Genomic DNA, 17,163 nt, shown 5'->3' on the forward strand with positions numbered 1-17,163 from the left:
CAATGACTCAACAAGAGCCGAGAGTCCGACACGTCAGCAAAAACACTTCTCAAATATTATTATATATAGATAAATCATGATTATTGAATAACACATGACAACCTCACAAGATTTATTTTAAATTTAAACAACAAATTAGATCAGCTTGTAATAGACTTTCTTTCAAGATACACAACTGAAAAGAATAATATTAAATTCTTTAAACATCACAGGTCCAATAATTAACTCTCCTAAAGTCAGTTGAAAATAAAAAGATGAGAAAAATAAATAGTTTTTTTTTTTAGAGTGGAAGTGGGAGAAGAGAGGAATCAGAAGGAAAGTTCAAGATGAGAAGGGTTGGCTTCATGGTCAAGCCCTTTCCTTGATTTTTGCCAGAGCTGTGACTCTATGTTCAGCTTCCTCAGCTCCATTAGCCCTCTTTCAACTGCATTTCACACCCGTTAATTTACCCAATTCATATGATAAAGACACATATTGTTTCTTTGTTTCAGATCATTGACAGTGAGAGTGAGTAAGAACGTACCATCAACAGCGTCCTGTGATGTGGCAGATCGAGTCCCTTGGTTTATCCAATACTGGAGTCGCTCATCCGCAAGATCAGATTCGATATCATGGTTTTTAGCTCTTCTCCAGAAATATGAAAGCCAGGCCTGTATGCAAAGCCACAATGAGACATGACAGCTTCTGGAAAAACCATAGAAAACAGAGATTTGATGTCTTTTTCTTTACCTGTTTAAAACTCACATCTTCAACTTCCTCGTCGCTTAACTCTGAAAAGGAAAAACCAAAATGCAAAGAATGTTTGAGAGCAGAATTTCAGGGGCTTATCATATTTTGAATGACCTTACGTAGGGTCTGATCACATCAGTGCTTGGCGTGATAATGAGAACAGATCATAGTGTACAAATGATTGACTTACCAAAGGCTTCAAATTGTCCATCCATTGGCATTTTCACTTCGTCTATGAATTGTTCAAGAAAAGAAAACATGAATTACGAAAATATTCAAATTTAAGCATGTTTTAAGCTTACATCTTTGGTTATCACCTGAAACAAAAAACTTTGATGATGTGTTCCGTCTATTTTGAGCCATGACAAACGCAACTGCCTCCTGAACCTATAGACAGAGCAAAGAATAATACTTCAAATCTTTCTCTTGAATAATCATCTAACAACAGAAATCTGCTTCTTATAAAGGATATAGTCGACAAGAAGAGTTCTCATGTTAAGATTTTTCACCTTTAGTGAAGCCAGCTCCCGCAAACCTTTCTCGACCCATATCATGTTTTCGAGATTTCCTTCTCCAGAAGTTTCGTGCAAGTTTTGCAATGATTTTTCTCTTTCGCCGTAAGTGTTATTAGCTGCTTGGTGCGGATACCAGAGGGTAAGAACAAGTGAGGTCAGAATAATTCGAAACATTTCCAGTTAAATTTCTGCAGCAAGATGGAAATATTACATTGTGAAACTCCGTCCCTTGCTCTTTGTCCTGCAGACAGAACAATCTCTAGAGGAAGAGGTGCAAATGATGACCAGTATTCGTGCTTTGCTCCTGCAATGTCCGCTTGAATGCCTGCCACAACGTTTCACCAAAATTTAGCTCATTATGTACAATATTCAGAGAAGCAATAAAATCAATCTAAAGTTCTATTTTGCGTCGTTCGATCTAATTCGGTTATAAATTTATAGATTATATTGTGTAAGAAAGCAAGGTACTACCATTACCATGTCTAACACATAAGCCCCAATAACGTGAAAGCCAGCACCTCTTCAGAACAACCTCTTCCTAAGATTAAGAGCTACAGATGAGAAGCTATCGACTTTAAAAAACACTAGATAGAAACGAAAAGTATGAACTTTTAACAATACTAGCATACCATCTCCTCCTGAGTCAATACCAATCTCTTGGTCACGGTCTTAAGAGAGTTAAGCTCTAATTCAACTTCATGAAGCTGCTCTAATGAAGATGCTGCCTCCTCCCTAGCAATCTAAATCCAATCCAAGATCTAAAATGTTAGAACAGATGCAAATTAGAACAACAAAATACCAAAACTTGAAGTACCTCAGCTTCTGTGTGAAGAGCCGAAACATCTTCCCTCCTTCCTCCATGATTTTGTGATGCAACTCTCAAAGCAGCCTGAAAAGAAATTGGTTCTGTGGATTATGCTACCTTTTCATAGGTCAGGATCTAAACTAGAATCATAAAGCCTCATGATGATACATAAATATTGGAACTTTATCATCCAAAAATAATTTATGAGACCATTAGACACTGACCTCTCTCTGTTGTAGAGCTGCCTCTTTTCTGAAGCAAGAAATACATTCACAAAATTAGAAAATTTTCAAAGGTCATCTAAAATTTAAATAGAACTGAAGCTTACCTGCTTAAAAGACGTGCGTCCATAGTAACACCTTCTCCAAGGATTTCAACCTAACAAAATTCGGCTTTGAGTTTGCAGAAGTGTTAAAGCTCGAGGCAATGAAACACTATAAACTGTACGTAAGAACGACCTGTTTACCTGTTTCTCAAGTTGCTTAGCTCTTGCATCTGCTTCTTCACACTTATCTTCTGCAAGTCGAAGCTGGGGATGCACAAATTAGGATGGGATGCATATATACCATAATAAATTGTACAAGGATTATTCAACTTTACAAAGAATCTGGTAGATTTCTACACATAAGATATGGGTTTCCCCTGAGACTAGCAGACACAACAACCACAATGAAATTTAGATAAGCTTGTTGAGATGAAGAGTTTCAAATTTGCCAGTGTATTTAATGCTTGTTGCATTGTACCAAATCAAGAGAATGTTTTTCAGGAAAAGATGTCATCAAATGAAATTGAGTAACTAATGCCTACTGACACCGACTGTGAAAATTTACTGGCATCACCTTTTCTAACAAACTTTCATTTTCTTCCTGTAGCATATCAACCTGAAATGAAAACGAAAGGTCTTAAATAAAAATGTGTGAAATGTTGGGAAGGCTGTAACGAAGATATCTACAAAAATAAAAGGCACAAGCTAGAGAAGTCAAACCTCATCTTGCAAAGCTGAAGTAGAACGTTGGCTCCCTAACTCTCTTAAGTTGCCTGAGCTTCCCATATCCATGGAAAACCTGCTAATGGACAGAAATCACTGAACTAAGGCCACACTGGAAATATATGAAGTAGGTGAATGTGAAGAATGAGGGCTCAATGAGCATCCTTTAACACATCCATAACTTAAATTCGGATAAGCTATCGGTTAGTTACCTTTTATCTTTTCGAAGATTGGTTGGCGTATCAGATTGAAATGCAGGAGTCACTGGTTTGAGTGATATAGGCACCGAAGATGGCATTAATGGAACTGTCCTTATTGGACGACCACTGAAAGATGAACGAGCTGATGGAGGTTGATCCATAGCACTGAGAGACTGAGATGATTTGGTAGAGAATGCAGAACGAGCAGATGGAGATTGCTCCACTTGGTTTGTTGTCTGAGATGGAATAGCTGAAGATTCTGTGGAATCCTCACATAATGAGGATCGGCTACCTGAAGTTGGAAGTCCGGTCTGAGGTTGTTCCTTAGTACGAATTGACTAATGGAAAATTAAAGGAAGTTTTAGAAGACTTCAAAGCAACAAAACACTTTGAGGCGTGATATATTTTATGCTGATGCAGATAGTCAGAAACATTAACTACATACTTTTCTTTACTGGTTAATGCCATAATGCTGATAAAAATACAAATGCAACCTTTGCAAACTTCAAACCACCAATAAACAGTGTTATAGTGCTATGATGTATTAGAGTATCAAACTGGTTCTTGATTGACGGATTTCTGAAAATCTAGCAAAATATCATTTTAGTTAAACATGTACTAGTTCATGATTCACATTAGAGGGTACACTATCGAGACTAAGTTTAAAAAAAGCAAGTACCACTACGAGAGAGCAGGAAAACCAGAATAGCTACAAACTAAATTTACCAAAGGAGTGCGAGGTCTCATTGATCGTCCACCCGCAAGTCCAATGCTTGGCATTCCACTAGTATACGACTCATCATAATCAGCATCACTGTCTTTATTGGCTGGTGGCTGAGCTACTGCTTGTGGATGCCTCAATGGAGGATTTTTAGTCTGTAGTACACAAAGTGCGAGTTTATGTTTATGAATTATGATAGAAGGCGTGGTACAAGTTTCAAATGGATTGTTGTTTAACAAACTAATTACCAGAGGAGAACGTGACCGAGCTCCCCTTCCACCAGGAAGTCCTACACTTGGAATGCCGCTTGTATAAACATATGGAGTCTCATCATCTTCGTTATCCTCATCCACTGGCTGATGAGCTGCCATCACGGGACGCCCTTGTGGTTGGGTTTTGTTCTGCAATTTGCAAATATTTTCATCTAAACGTTAAATTAAGTTCAAATTCTGAGAAAAGACATGACATGAAAATAGAAAAACGTACAAACAGAAAGTTTCAAGAATCGATCAATACCATAGAAGACTGTGGCCGCATTGCCTTCCCACTTCCAAGCCCAATACTTGGTCTACCAATTGCATAATCTACTGAAACAACATCATCATCATCACCGTCATTCTTATTTCCTTCATTTGCTGGTTGTGTACGTCTCGGAGGTGCAATCTTAGTCTGCACCAAAAGGGTATTAGCCTATGAAAGCTGAAACCAAGTTACATTTTTCAGGTAAAAGAACTTAAACTAGACTCACCATCACAGGAGACTGAGGTCTCATAGCTCTTCCACCAGGAAGTCCAATACTTGGTCTGCTGCTCGATACATCCACTGAAAAATCATCATCTTCATTGTCCTCATCAGCTAACTGTGGAGTTGCCATCTGTGGACGCCTTGCCATAGGGTTCCTAATCTGTCATCCCAGAAAACAGTATCACATAAAATCCCTACATTACAAAACCCTTGAAAAAGTGAGTCTTTATAGTTTCAATTACCACTGGCGAGCGAGAAGGATGAGATCTTCCGGAAGCGAGTCCAATGCTCCCTGTACCTGAAGCATTATAGTCAAAGGAAAGGTCTTCATCACTATCTTCTTCGTCTCCTGTTTGATTTGACATCACAGCCGCAAGTCTCTGAGCAGCTGCTTTTGTCTGAGCTCTCTTAGCATTGGAAGCTGGGCCAGCATTTGATCCTGAACGTGTATGCCGATGCATTAGAGGAGACGTCATCATAGGCGAAGAGGGTGTTCCTGGTTCCGTACTCTTATTCCTAACATGAACAGGTCTCGTGTTTCTCATCGTCAACTACAAAAATTGATGATCATCTCACATTCACATCAATGGCGGTTGATTGAAACTAAAAAATTCAACATCGAATTAAAATAAAAAAAGTTACCAAATTTATCTCTCTTACGAAAAACCCATGTCGAAATTTTGGAAATCACAGCAAAGTGAAATCTAGAAAAATCGAAAAAGCTTAAACGCGTGAATCAAACAGAACCCTAAGAAACTAGATTCAACAGAAATCTCAAAGAATGTTTCAAAATCGAAGAATAAAATCGCCATTTATGGCAGCGAATATTTCTCTCAAACCGATCCGGTCGTTTAGCCAGAAATGGCGAGTGCCTTTCAACGGTCGGATTAAGAAAAGGCTTTTCTTCTTCTTCTTCTTCTTCATTATTTATACTTTCCTCCCCAACAATTTATTATATTTATCGATAGTATCTTCATTTATTTATTTTATAGTTTCCACCCCGATATTGTATTATAATTACCAAAATACCCTTTAACTTTTGTATGTTTGCCTAGTGTATGGATTTGGTCACCAGAGAGAGAGAAGAAATATACGATCCATACGAATTCTGTATCGCAAAAAACATCAAATCTCGAAATCGAGGTCCTTTTCTGGAATTAGGGATTGCTTTCCACTCCTTGGACTAACTCTACTTGGTTTCTGATTCGTACAATTTGATGAAATGCGAGTTCTCGGCGAGATTGCGGAGTCACCTTTCTTGCTTTCTCGGCTGAGCCCTAATTCGACGGCCACCGGAGGGTTTATCGGCGGATGGGTCGGAAAGTGTCATGGGTTTCTTCATAACACGGTTTTGGTTTTAGCATCTATTCTATTCGTCGCTTACTTAGCGTACGAGGCGAAGAAGAGCTTGTCCAAGTTGTCGAATCGGAGATCTTATATTATGATCGCCTATTATGGTTTTCTTTGGCTTGTTAGCTTGCTCAATCTTGCTTGGTGTTGTCTTCAGGTTCGTCAAGTCTTGTTTTTTTGGATTCATTTCCCAAGTATATCATTACTAGGACTATGTTGCGTGTAAAAACATCACAACTTAGATTGAAGAAGAATGCTTTTTAGAGTGTTTTAGGCTCAGTAATTGTATTAACTTTGCATTTCTTCTGTATTTTTCGTAAGCTGTGATTGTTGATTTCTTGTTTAGATGTTTCCTAAGAGGAAATGTTTTACCTGATTTAGTCTTACTTCAGATTGCGTGTTGAATTTACTTTTCGTGTGTTTAGGCATGGGAATGCACTCCTGGGAAAGAAGTTATTTGGAATCTATTAACTTTGTTCACAACATCTGGAATGTTGTTTCTAGAAGTAAGCTTGGTAGCCTTTCTCTTCCAAGGAAACTATGCAAGCGGTGCTGAAGCATTAACACGAACTTTCCTCATCTCAGGGCTTGTTATAGGTCTCGATTTGCTTCTCAAGGTACTCTTGTGTTCATAACTCTTAGATATACTTTCTGAAAGATAGATAGAAAATACTTCGTTGAGGTATATTGACATGATGTATGCCTGTTCTTAGTTCTGCAAAAGATTTAGATCATGTCTCCACTACAGTTGATATATGCAAACTTTTGTTGTTTGGTTACTCAACTACCCTCAGTTTTTTTTTTTCTTCAAGGTTTTCATTCTTCCTTGCAGGCAATTTATCTCTTTGGATTTGGAGTACCATTGTTTATCGACAACAATGAACATATACAAAAGTTCAAATGGGGCTTATGGGTCATCCACAAGCTCTTACTAGCTGGCATTTATGGTATGATATTCTTCATGTACAACTCCAAATGGAGAGAGAGATTACCTGGTAAATACATCTACCACTCCCATCCTCCTTACGGTTGCATAAGCCAATAGCTATTCACTGGCTTCTATTACTCATCCCATATGTTTTTGATTTCCGTTTTGACAGCAAGACCTGCATTCTACAAGTACATAACTGTAATGCTCGCCTTAAATGGGCTCTCCCTATTTGCATGTGCTCTTACGGCAAACGGTGCTCATTTTGGATTATGGTAAGCCCTTTAAACAAAAGCCTCACAATCAAAAGAGTAAAGTTGCGTAGTCAGATTTTTCGCTTGCTTCTAACATTAGAAAATAAAAATTGCAAATGCTTGCAGGTTGTATGGGGTCACAAGTGTTTGTTACCACGCCTTCTATCTTCCTCTTTTGTATGTTACTTTTCTTGCAGACTTTTTCCAGGTAAATCCCTCATATTAACATGTCTCTCTCTCTCTCTCTCTACATAAATATCTATGTACCCACAAACATGCAATAAATCACCACTTTCATCACTATAGCACATCACCATCACCTTCTTTATCACTATAGCACCATCACAATCACAATTACCATAGTACCATCATCATCACCGTAGTACCATCTGCATCATCACCATCACCAAAACTCCTTAGGCGTGTTGTAGTTGGGATGATCAATTGGTGCTAAAATTCTGTATTTGCTGCAGGAGGAAGATCTGAACTTGGAGAATGTCTACTATTCAGAGATGAAAGATGCTGGATTCTTCGACGCCGATTGGGAATAATAAGAACCATGTAGTCTTATCATTCTGTAGATACAAGGTGAATAGGATAAATCTAAAAAAGCAACTACTGTCACTTCCTTGTAGGGCATACTCTTCTTGACTTGTGTGTTAGTTACTAAGACTATAGAGACACCCTGTATATTATGATGTAACATACTTGTGTCTCTCGTATGCATTTCGGTCTTGGAAAGAAAATAAGAAAGATTTATTGTAAATGATATTCGTTGGGGCACCAAAAGTTTAAGGTGACAAATAGAAATCCGTGGATACATAATGCAGATACTAAACCATTGGGACAAAGACAGACTCGCTAGACACATAAAAGAGATCAAACATAATGAAAACAAACTCAACGCCCTGTTTTTTTTTTTTTTTTTTGTCGTCTTCTTTTGAAGTTTATTTTGGGGCTAAATTACTTCTTCTCCTTGATGAGCTCTTCGATGAGTTCAGCAGCTTGCTCCACTGTGGCAATCTTCTGAGCTTTCTCTTCGGCCATTTGGATGTTAAACTCTTCCTCTAAACCCATCACTATCTCAACCTGAAGAAAAGCACTCAGTTGATCAGTATCAACTAAATTTAGAAGAAGTTGTGTTAATTGCCACTTGAGTGAATGGATACCGTGTCGAGAGAATCTGCTCCAAGGTCAGCAAATTTGGTTTCTGCAACGACTTTTTTATCCGGTGTAAGTGATAGCTGCTTCTTCACTATCTCAGAAACTTTTTCTATCGTCTCTTGTTTTGCCTATAAACCAAAGTAATGTCATTTAAAACTTTTGAGAGCCATATATATATAGAGATTAACAAACTCGAAAAAAAATGCAATGGACATACCGCGCAAGAAACAGAGAGGCGGCGAGATGGGATAGAACGGCGCAGGTTGAAGGAGAGATTAGTCCTTCCATGGTTGGAAATCAATGCTGGCTTTTGGAAACTAATCCTTGTTGTTGCCTATTTGTGTCATCAAACACAAAACATTGCATTCATATCAACTTTGCTCTCTGTAATTTTCATAACTCAAACCAAATTCTTAGCCAATGAATATCTATGCACAAATAATCACAACCAAAAGTAAGCATTCACTTCCACAATCATAAATTCAATTGAATGTAGATCTAGATTACAAGCAGAAGACAAAAATCCACAAAACCACGGGTTTTAAATCCATATGTTGCCGATCACAAAATTTGAAACTAGAGATATAATCAGGAAAATATAAAACTGATCATTACTTAAGGGAAGATCTTCTATGTTCCACATAATTAGCATGCGTCAAGAGTTTTAATAAGGCAACAACACAAGGCATCGGAATCAGAGGGAAATGATCTTAGATCGTAAGATCAAAGCGATCTCTCTAAGGATAAAATCAATTGTTAAAATGGAAAAAGAAGATTTGATTACCAGACAAGAAGTTTGCATGGAGACAGAAGCGCTGAATTGAGTCGCCATTGTTTCGTGAAATACGAGAGAAAGAGAGAGAGAGAGATCTGTCGAAAGAGATGGGGAGAGAGGGCGGAGTGTACAAAGAGCGTGAACTGCTCTGCTTGCTGCTTTCATTTATAAGCTCTCTCCTACACCTTTTCCGACGTCGTTCCATACAATCGCATGGGCCTCCTCAATGACTGACTCAGCCCATTTGGTATATCATGTGCCAATTTAACCGGATTTTTCTATTGATCACTTTTTTTTATTCTGTTGCCGAAATCGAACCAAACCGTACCAAACCATGCCAGTCAGATCCTAAGAGTTAGTCAAGTTCTGACCAACAACAACAGACCCCATGTCCCATGAGCCATAGAGTCAAAAACTTAAACAGCAATTGTAGTTTCGTTAGACAAAACAAAGACTAAATACACATGAACCCCACACGTCTCTCATAAGGTAAGAAGCTTCTTCATCATCGAATATCAAGATTTACACAAAAGAATGTATAAATTTGAAGAACCAAAAATACCTTTACATCACCAGTACTAGTGACCATACGAGGGAAGAAGAACTGAACAAGAACAAGTTTTTTTTGGTTTTCTGAAAAGTTTCTATAATCTTTCTCCTAAGGTTTACTGAGATCATGGGTGCTTCTCTCAGTCGGAGAACCAGGGACAAACGGAACGAAACCGCGACCACCAAACACAGGACGCATGAAGGCATCATCAAACTGTCTCCAGTAATGGTGGACAGTGCGTGTGGGGCGCATGAGGAAACCTCTAAGGCTATTTGGTCGTGGCACGTCCTGGTGGCTCCCAGGTAACTCAAATGAATCTAGCTGTTCGCCATCGAGGAGCGGAATGTGGATTGATTTCGGAGTGTTATCGTCGGATAACATACTCGTGGTCGCTTTTTGATGTGGCATTAGGTATCTTATCAGCGGTTTGGTCAGCATACCAAACACCTGAAAGCCGCGGAAATAAATATATATATGTTAAATGTCCGGTATCAGATAAACCGAAACAGGGTTCAATGTTAGCGATCCTGACAAATATATTGGAATACAAATCAAATAGGGGTGGGGGGACTGGTTTCAGTTTTCCGGATATAAAAAAAAAAGGCAAATCCGTCTTATGGCTCAGGATTGGTTTATCCACATTGACAACATCTCTATAGAGAAAATACATTTAGTATTCCAAACCTGAGAGGGAAACATCTTACCATGGTGCTAAAAAGACAGACGGTTATAGTACTGGTAATCATGATTGCATTCCCGCGCAATTCTGTGTGCCCTGATCTTGTAAACTGCATAAGAGAGCACAGATAAAATTAAAGAAGTTAAAAGATCTGTTAGATTTTCACCAATCACCATCTCGCTGTTTACTATGCATTAAGCTTTCAATTTACCTTATTGTAGGCAAGAGCCATAGATACAGCACCTCTCATTAGACCAGCCCACCAGATCACAACCTATAGAAAAAGTGAGAGAAGATTAGTAAGCATCAACAATCCTCAGAAAATTTAAATTCAACAGACAAAGTAGATTGTTCCTACTTGCTGCTTGATGTTAATTTTCTCGCTCTGATTCTTCTTGGCTAAGTTTGATAAGAAGGAAAGAGGAAAGACAAAAGCTGCTCTTCCAAGCATGACTAGACCCATTAGAATTGAGCTCACTGCAACTGATGTCCCCGGACTGTCCAAAACCAAACAATAGAAACATAAGAAGATTATGTATATAGCCAATGAACAAAAGAGAGTTTATGTTTCTACTGAGTGACTATACCTGTCACTCACGAATCTCCATTTCTCTATGTCCAATGCATCCATTCCAACGTAGAGGAAAATAAAAGTTTCAGCAAGAAACGACAAAGTAGCAAAGGCATGCCTGTATCATCATAAATGTATAGAAAGTGAGTAAGTATTGAAGATGGAAAACGTTTGAAACCGTGTTTGTTTTCAAGAGAAATGTAGATTATATTACTTGGTAGTAATTCTTGAGCTCTCGGTTACATTGTGCCAAGTGTAATGGGACATCACAATCCCACAGAAAAATACAGTTAGAATACCACTCAAGGCGAATAGCTGCAACCCAAACAATATATCATCAATAAAGGATTCTTAAGATACAACTGAATGTCTTCATGCCTAAATTATGAAAGTGGTATAAAATTTCACAAAACTAACCTCAGCAAGCATGTATGAAAGATATGCCATAAGCATCATGAGGGCAACTTCTCGATCAGTCGAGTGCCTAAGAAAAATATCCAGTTTAGACTACATAACAGAACAGGCTTATAGAAATAAAGTCACATATGAAGCTAAAGCAAATTATCTACCTTCCAAAATATAGCTTCTTGATGACATAAGCACTTATCAGACCAGTCTGCAAGATGAATAACAAAGAGATTGTAGTTAATAGAAGAGCGTGTAAGTAGTAGCCAGAAGAAAGAGCAGTATAGAGAAGAAAATGGACTTACTGCAACACCAAGTACGGTGCTCAAGAGAAACAGATAGAAGAAGTTCCCAAGAAATTGAAAAGCTGCTTCATGGTTGAGGTGGGTGAGGTCAAAGCTCTGAATTGCATTGAAGAGCACAACAGATGTGGCATCATTCACAACGCCCTCTCCAAAGACAAGACTGTAAAGCAAAGGTGTCTCATCTTGATTGAGAACCTGTATCACCAAAGGTACAAGAGTTTTTGTTAATTACACTTCGATTCTGGGCCTGTAGGTACTTCTGCTAATTGGCGAATCACTTTACCTGCAGGGTGCATACAGAGTCGGTTGCAGCAAATATGGCGCCGATTGCTGATAAATAAACGACAAGATAAATCAAGTCGTCTAGAAAAAAAAATCGATAAAAGAAAACGCGCTAACACATTACCAAGAAAATCGCCCAAGTCAAAGGTCCCAATGTCTAATTTCTTAAAGAACTGAATTGCACCTGTTTCAAACATCACAAGAATATTAATGTTCACAATTACTACTCCGGAATAAGCTTTCAACATATTCAATTACAGGGAGAGGGGAGTAAGATACCGAGAGATATTATGGTGCAAGAAACTATGGTCCCGATGGCGCCAAAAGCCATGATAGTTACAAAGTTTCGGAAAAATTGCTTCTTTTTTACTTGAAATCTAAATACAACGACAAACGAATAATTATGGGTCAGGAAAGATCTGTAAAACATAGTGTGAAACAAAGAGAGCTGAACTATACGACAAAGAAATAGCAGGACCACCGGTAGATAAATCAAAACTAAAATTGACCATAAACATTATACCCACGTCCTATTCAAGTCACAATCACAAGTACTTCCAAGCTGATATTTGAAAGCATATTCATAGAATTCACAATAATTCATATGTTTAAAAACTAATGTAATATAACATTTTTCCAGTAACATCTCTGAAAATAAACGGATTTTTTCCTACTCTGTAGTACACAACCAATCTATTACTCGAAAAAAGATCTATCAAATAGAGAAAGACCAAAAATATGCAACTATCATCAAAATGAAGAAGCAAATGATCAGTCTGGATGTAGAAACTTACCCTGCGTTGAATATTATGGGTGGCAAAAGGTATATAAAGAAAAGATCTTCACTGAAGACCAACAGATGTGAGTTTTTCCCTCTACTAATCAACAAAATGACGACACCAGTGCAAAGCCCCTGCAACCAAATTGCGTAAAATTCCAGAATGTAAAAACTTATCCGTAAGACCTCCTACAGTAATATCTTTAGTTAGCATTCAACCCAAAAGAAGGGATGGTTGGAGTGAACTTACAATCAATAAAGCTGTGATAGATTCGTTCATCCATCGATTCTCCTCCAGAAGATGCCCAATCACGATACAAGCACATAGAAGGGCAACAAAGAGATTGAGTGAAACCACAGAGGCGTGGTCAGAAGTTGACAACGATAACATTTTAGACGTTAAAGAGGCGAACATTGTCATCTTCTTGAACTACCTTCCTTTTCCTTTTTTCTTCGAGTATCTTTACCAAAGACGTGTAAGACAGCAAACTATTAAGGCGTCAAAGAATAACTGCGTATTAAAAATCCCTCATCTTTCCGGACCCTCCATTCCAACAACTCCCTGTGTTACACCAAACAAAATTCTCAGAATCAGCAAAACAAGCCCAATAGATTTCCTTTTCAAAAAAAAAACAACTCAGTCAGCGTCAATAATTACTGAGAACAGAAAAATAATCTGCTTGTAGAGAGATCAGTGAAGGCGAGATGAAACCAAATCTGAAACTGTTTAGTACATATTTATGAATACAAACATCATTAACCCAGTTTTCTCAGCTTATCAGAGCATGCTAATCAAAATTAGGTCGAACTTAATCACCACTATAGTTTTTTCATAGCAATTAAATACAACCTTAACCAAAACAGAACGAAAAGATAATGAATCCGCGTGGCAAACCTGAAACGCTTCTAAGCGATCTTCTCACTTCCAGGAATAGATTTCGCTGATTTGCAGCAGCGAACAAACAAAATCCGAGAGAATGACGACACAGATGAAGATCAAATGCAAGCTAAACCCCAGATTCCGCTAAACGTTCACGTAAAATACCGACGGAGACGCGATTGGAAAAGAGAAGGATTTTGATTCGCCCGGAAAAGAAGAGAAGAACAAATTTCACGGCGAGACTGAGAAAATTAAACGGGAAAGCAGAGAAACACGTGTAGGGTGATTGCGTTGAGATAGAGGCAAAAGATGATGATTCGTAACGCAAACGTAAAATAAAAAATTGTTTAAAAGGAAAGATTAAACGATTTGGCGGCTTTATAGATTCACTAGATCACTCTAGACTCTAGTTGTCTTGGGAGTTACTGTGGACCTCGTCGTAGACAAGTAATCTCCTGAATAACTATGACAATAGATTTTCTTTTTCTAACAATATTTTTTATTTTATTTTTACGAATCTCCAGAGAAGTTGATCACGATTATCTGTTGGTTGGGACAATATAAGGAATTTTTTTGTTTTTATTGTTTAACAAAGTAATTATTTGAAAAATGAAAAAGAAAAACACTAAAAAACCGTGTTATCTCCTTCTATTCTAGAATAGATGCTACTGTTTTGAAACAAATATATATATATATATATATATGTATATCTAAACTATATATATGTACTTATGTGTTATCAAACAAAAAATTATACTATATGATTGATAAGCAATCATAATAATTTAATAAGAAGAAGAAAAAAAAACGTAATAATAATTGATTTTTTATTGGGGGGCCTGCATTTAGAAGGTGACAAAAGTTCATGGGTCTTGTGTTCAACGGAGATCTCATGACTTTACTTACAGATTTAACTTTAATAATATCAATGCGTTGTCACCATTTCTTTGATTCCTTTTTCTTTTTGTACTTGGCGGTTTCATTGTTTTTCTCGTTTTTATTTGTTTCCTTAGTTAAATGGGTGAACAAAATATTTAACCATAGAAAAAAAGATATTTGAAGATCTGGGAAGCGTAATCACGTAATTGGTTCTCTCTCATCAATTTATATAAGTTGGACGAAAATATCCTTCCATGTGTAATAAATTATTTAGCGGTATAATAAATTAGATATTGACGAGATAAATATTCCAGATGGATTCCAACAATAGATATGATCAAATTTTCTGTGATGAATTAATAATAGTTTTAGATAGTTAATTATTATGTTAGCAATATTTATATTATGTGTTTTATATGCTAAATAATTTGCTATCACGGTAAGTGTACATATTATTTGTTAAATGGATGTTTATCGATTTAAATTTATAATTAGTATTTTTTTCATATATGTATATATCAATTCAATAAAAAGGATTAGTATTTCTCTTACATGATTAACATGATAAATCATATTATACCGCGATAAGTTTGCAAGTTACGTGGTAAACTAACATTTACCGTGTTAATACATTTATTATATGATTATATCAACTAATTTTTGTATTAAACCTGTTTATTTACAATTGTTGTGTTTAAGATATGTTAGCATTTTATATACGTTGCTAATTAAATTGTTATCCGTTGCAGAATCGAACCCAGAAGAATGTGACAATGTCGTTGTCGTCGACGATACCCATTCCCCTATCTTGATCGGTTAACCTCATCAAAACTCCAATTGATAAATTCCTAATTGCATAATTCCGTCAAGATCTTGATCTCCTTAGCTTAATCTATTCAATTGTCGTCGACAATACTCATTCCCCTATTCTTGATTCCACAACAACCACAATAATTTCAATTAGTCGTTGGCAAACACATGAGTTAAGGCACCGTCTCGGCGGAGCTAGTCTCGAATTCACGTTGGCGAACACATGGGTCAAGTACCGTCTCGGCGGAACTAGTCTCGAGTTCATCGTTGGCGAACACATGGGTCAAGACACCATCTCGGCGGAGCTGGTCTCGAGTTCATCGTTGGCACTGTCATGAGTCTCGAAAAAAAATGAAAAGAGAGGCAGAACGATGGACGTCGTTGGCGGTCCAACAAATTTCATTGTCTGCAGTTTTTCATTTCCTTCACAGACATGTAACATAAACATGAAAGAGAAAGAAGAATATTGAAAATAGGGGCAAAAAAAGTCCAAAATTATTGAACAGTAGACGACAACTTTAGAGAAGAGAGAGAACTAATTTCTGTGAGACTCCATAAACACTGAGTTCGATGATTTTCAATATTGGTCCACGAGTAAAATAATCTGTGAGACTCCATGTATTGTTGGCAGGTTTCATACTATGTGCTATAGCAATGAATAAAACAATTATTTTTACCAAAACTTTTACAGTATTTTACAATTATTTTAAGAAAACTATAGTAATAAAACTAGAGGCTAGAGCAGTGATATATATATATATATATATATGTTCATATGCACATGTATATTGTCGTCACTTATTTATTTATTTTGTCAAAATTATTGTCGTCACTTACATATGGGATTCTCTGAATTTTTTTTTTTTTGACGTCTAGATTTATTATTTATTGCAAATTATGAGAACTGTTACATAGACGATTCTACAACGGACAATTCCTTCCGACCCTTATTAGATCCACGACAGACGATACTTCCTTCTCCATGCTCTTGACGGACACCTTCAATGATCCACGACCTGACGACACTTCTCTCTCTGCGTAGAATCCTGGCGAACGGCTATAATTGTACTTCGCTGGAGATCTCATGCACACTCCTTTAATCTGCAAATTTATTAATAAATCGCAATATCTGGGACTCGAACCCCAGATCTCTTGGTGTAGAAGCATTAATTAACCTTTGGTCAACCAATAGACCAAAGGGGCTTCCACGGATTCTCTGATTTTATAATCCAATTTCTTTAACAATTATTTCATTTTCAAAATGAAATCATGATTCGATCTACGTGAATATAATATACAGTACTTATTTCATTTTCAAAGTAAAACCATGATTCGATCTACGTGAGTAATTAATGAGTATATGCAAGTACAACGTTGTTCTTAGTTAAATATAATCACCATATATATATATAAAGTCCACGCTAGTAGAAGAAGTTGAAGAGAAAGATATTACTTAATTACATATACTACTAGTAGAAAGTACTACTTACATATTTATGAGTTTCTTTCTAGTACTTTATTTGACAATAAAAAGTCCAACCTTTCTGTTGTAAAATCACGAATTCACCGATTGTTTAAAGACTGACAAAGATATTACAAAAACTTCTGCTCATGATCACATGAAAGCTTTGGGTAGAGGTTCCTCGTCCGTATATATGGATTGTGTAATTAATGGCTAAGCATGTCCACATTTTCAGTTCAGGGGCATACTTTTAAGAGGGGTGGCAAGTGGCAACATCCAAGAAAGATGATGAGCCATAGCATGTGAAGCTGGAGTTATCACAGAGCCAGAGGAAACCACTTCTCTTGAGTGCTTTGTCAAAAAATGAAACAGTGTGTAATATATGGACC

At 37.1% G+C, this 17,163-nt stretch overlaps 4 protein-coding genes across 6 annotated transcripts; 1 reads left to right on the plus strand and 3 right to left on the minus strand.

Moving 5' to 3' along the window:
* Window positions 1-168: 168 nt before the first annotated feature.
* Window positions 169-5,622, minus strand: LOC9318458 (coiled-coil domain-containing protein SCD2). 3 transcript variants are annotated; one of them, XM_021030701.1, is made up of 22 exons: window positions 5,345-5,622; window positions 4,945-5,253; window positions 4,707-4,862; window positions 4,475-4,627; window positions 4,207-4,359; window positions 3,964-4,113; window positions 3,250-3,575; window positions 3,035-3,116; window positions 2,889-2,930; window positions 2,516-2,578; window positions 2,378-2,427; window positions 2,274-2,301; window positions 2,059-2,133; window positions 1,874-1,984; window positions 1,722-1,782; window positions 1,456-1,569; window positions 1,239-1,360; window positions 1,047-1,116; window positions 920-961; window positions 730-770; window positions 524-650; window positions 309-424 (listed from the first exon to the last, which is right to left on the minus strand). In XM_021030701.1, exons 2-22 carry the CDS (start codon window positions 5,245-5,247, stop codon window positions 309-311), a joined length of 2,385 nt encoding a protein of 794 aa, XP_020886360.1. In that variant the 5' UTR covers window positions 5,248-5,253; window positions 5,345-5,622. The 3 variants fall into 3 exon arrangements, with proteins under 3 accessions (XP_020886359.1, XP_020886361.1, XP_020886360.1); XM_021030700.1 differs by having other exon boundaries at window positions 169-424; window positions 4,945-5,622; XM_021030702.1 differs by lacking the exon at window positions 5,345-5,622 and having other exon boundaries at window positions 169-424; window positions 3,035-3,113; window positions 4,945-5,320.
* Window positions 5,623-5,787: 165 nt separating this feature from the next.
* LOC9320552 (transmembrane protein adipocyte-associated 1) lies at window positions 5,788-8,000 on the plus strand. Its single transcript, XM_021030704.1, has 7 exons — window positions 5,788-5,868; window positions 5,899-6,209; window positions 6,478-6,669; window positions 6,885-7,047; window positions 7,153-7,255; window positions 7,361-7,442; window positions 7,708-8,000. Exons 2-7 carry the CDS (start codon window positions 5,925-5,927, stop codon window positions 7,783-7,785), a joined length of 903 nt encoding a protein of 300 aa, XP_020886363.1. The 5' UTR covers window positions 5,788-5,868; window positions 5,899-5,924; the 3' UTR covers window positions 7,786-8,000.
* Window positions 7,976-9,308, minus strand: LOC9318459 (acyl carrier protein 1, chloroplastic). Its single transcript, XM_021030706.1, has 4 exons — window positions 9,183-9,308; window positions 8,616-8,732; window positions 8,404-8,526; window positions 7,976-8,323 (listed from the first exon to the last, which is right to left on the minus strand). Exons 1-4 carry the CDS (start codon window positions 9,228-9,230, stop codon window positions 8,198-8,200), a joined length of 414 nt encoding a protein of 137 aa, XP_020886365.1. The 5' UTR covers window positions 9,231-9,308; the 3' UTR covers window positions 7,976-8,197.
* Window positions 9,309-9,628: 320 nt separating this feature from the next.
* LOC9320553 (sodium/hydrogen exchanger 2) lies at window positions 9,629-14,116 on the minus strand. Its single transcript, XM_021030703.1, has 15 exons — window positions 13,639-14,116; window positions 12,994-13,305; window positions 12,760-12,878; window positions 12,245-12,342; window positions 12,090-12,149; window positions 11,967-12,013; window positions 11,684-11,878; window positions 11,543-11,589; window positions 11,391-11,457; window positions 11,188-11,288; window positions 10,990-11,091; window positions 10,761-10,899; window positions 10,614-10,676; window positions 10,428-10,511; window positions 9,629-10,170 (listed from the first exon to the last, which is right to left on the minus strand). The coding sequence occupies exons 2-15, from the start codon at window positions 13,162-13,164 to the stop codon at window positions 9,832-9,834; spliced, it is 1,632 nt and encodes a 543-aa protein (XP_020886362.1). The 5' UTR covers window positions 13,165-13,305; window positions 13,639-14,116; the 3' UTR covers window positions 9,629-9,831.
* Window positions 14,117-17,163: the final 3,047 nt, after the last annotated feature.

The sequence above is a fragment of the Arabidopsis lyrata genome (genome assembly GCF_000004255.2).
Source record: "Arabidopsis lyrata subsp. lyrata unplaced genomic scaffold ARALYscaffold_3, whole genome shotgun sequence".
Taxonomy (NCBI): domain Eukaryota; kingdom Viridiplantae; phylum Streptophyta; class Magnoliopsida; order Brassicales; family Brassicaceae; genus Arabidopsis; species Arabidopsis lyrata.

Coding starts and splice junctions, on each gene's coding strand:
- LOC9320552 (XM_021030704.1), top strand. CDS start 5,925: ATGCGAGTTCTCGGCGAGATTGCGGAGTCACCTTTCTTGCTTTCTCGG. Junction 6,210..6,477: donor TTGCTTGGTGTTGTCTTCAG/GTTCGTCAAGTC, acceptor TCGTGTGTTTAG/GCATGGGAATGCACTCCTGG. Junction 7,443..7,707: donor TTCTTGCAGACTTTTTCCAG/GTAAATCCCTCA, acceptor TATTTGCTGCAG/GAGGAAGATCTGAACTTGGA.
- LOC9318458 (XM_021030700.1), bottom strand. CDS start 5,247: ATGAGAAACACGAGACCTGTTCATGTTAGGAATAAGAGTACGGAACCA. Junction 771..919: donor TGGACAATTTGAAGCCTTTG/GTAAGTCAATCA, acceptor TTTCCTTTTCAG/AGTTAAGCGACGAGGAAGTT. Junction 425..523: donor ATCACAGGACGCTGTTGATG/GTACGTTCTTAC, acceptor TGTGAAATGCAG/TTGAAAGAGGGCTAATGGAG.
- LOC9318459 (XM_021030706.1), bottom strand. CDS start 9,230: ATGGCGACTCAATTCAGCGCTTCTGTCTCCATGCAAACTTCTTGTCTG. Junction 8,527..8,615: donor GCCTCTCTGTTTCTTGCGCG/GTATGTCCATTG, acceptor TTTGGTTTATAG/GCAAAACAAGAGACGATAGA. Junction 8,324..8,403: donor GAGCAGATTCTCTCGACACG/GTATCCATTCAC, acceptor GCTTTTCTTCAG/GTTGAGATAGTGATGGGTTT.
- LOC9320553 (XM_021030703.1), bottom strand. CDS start 13,164: ATGACAATGTTCGCCTCTTTAACGTCTAAAATGTTATCGTTGTCAACT. Junction 12,014..12,089: donor TGACTTGGGCGATTTTCTTG/GTAATGTGTTAG, acceptor TTTATTTATCAG/CAATCGGCGCCATATTTGCT. Junction 10,512..10,613: donor TGGCTCTTGCCTACAATAAG/GTAAATTGAAAG, acceptor TCTCTTATGCAG/TTTACAAGATCAGGGCACAC.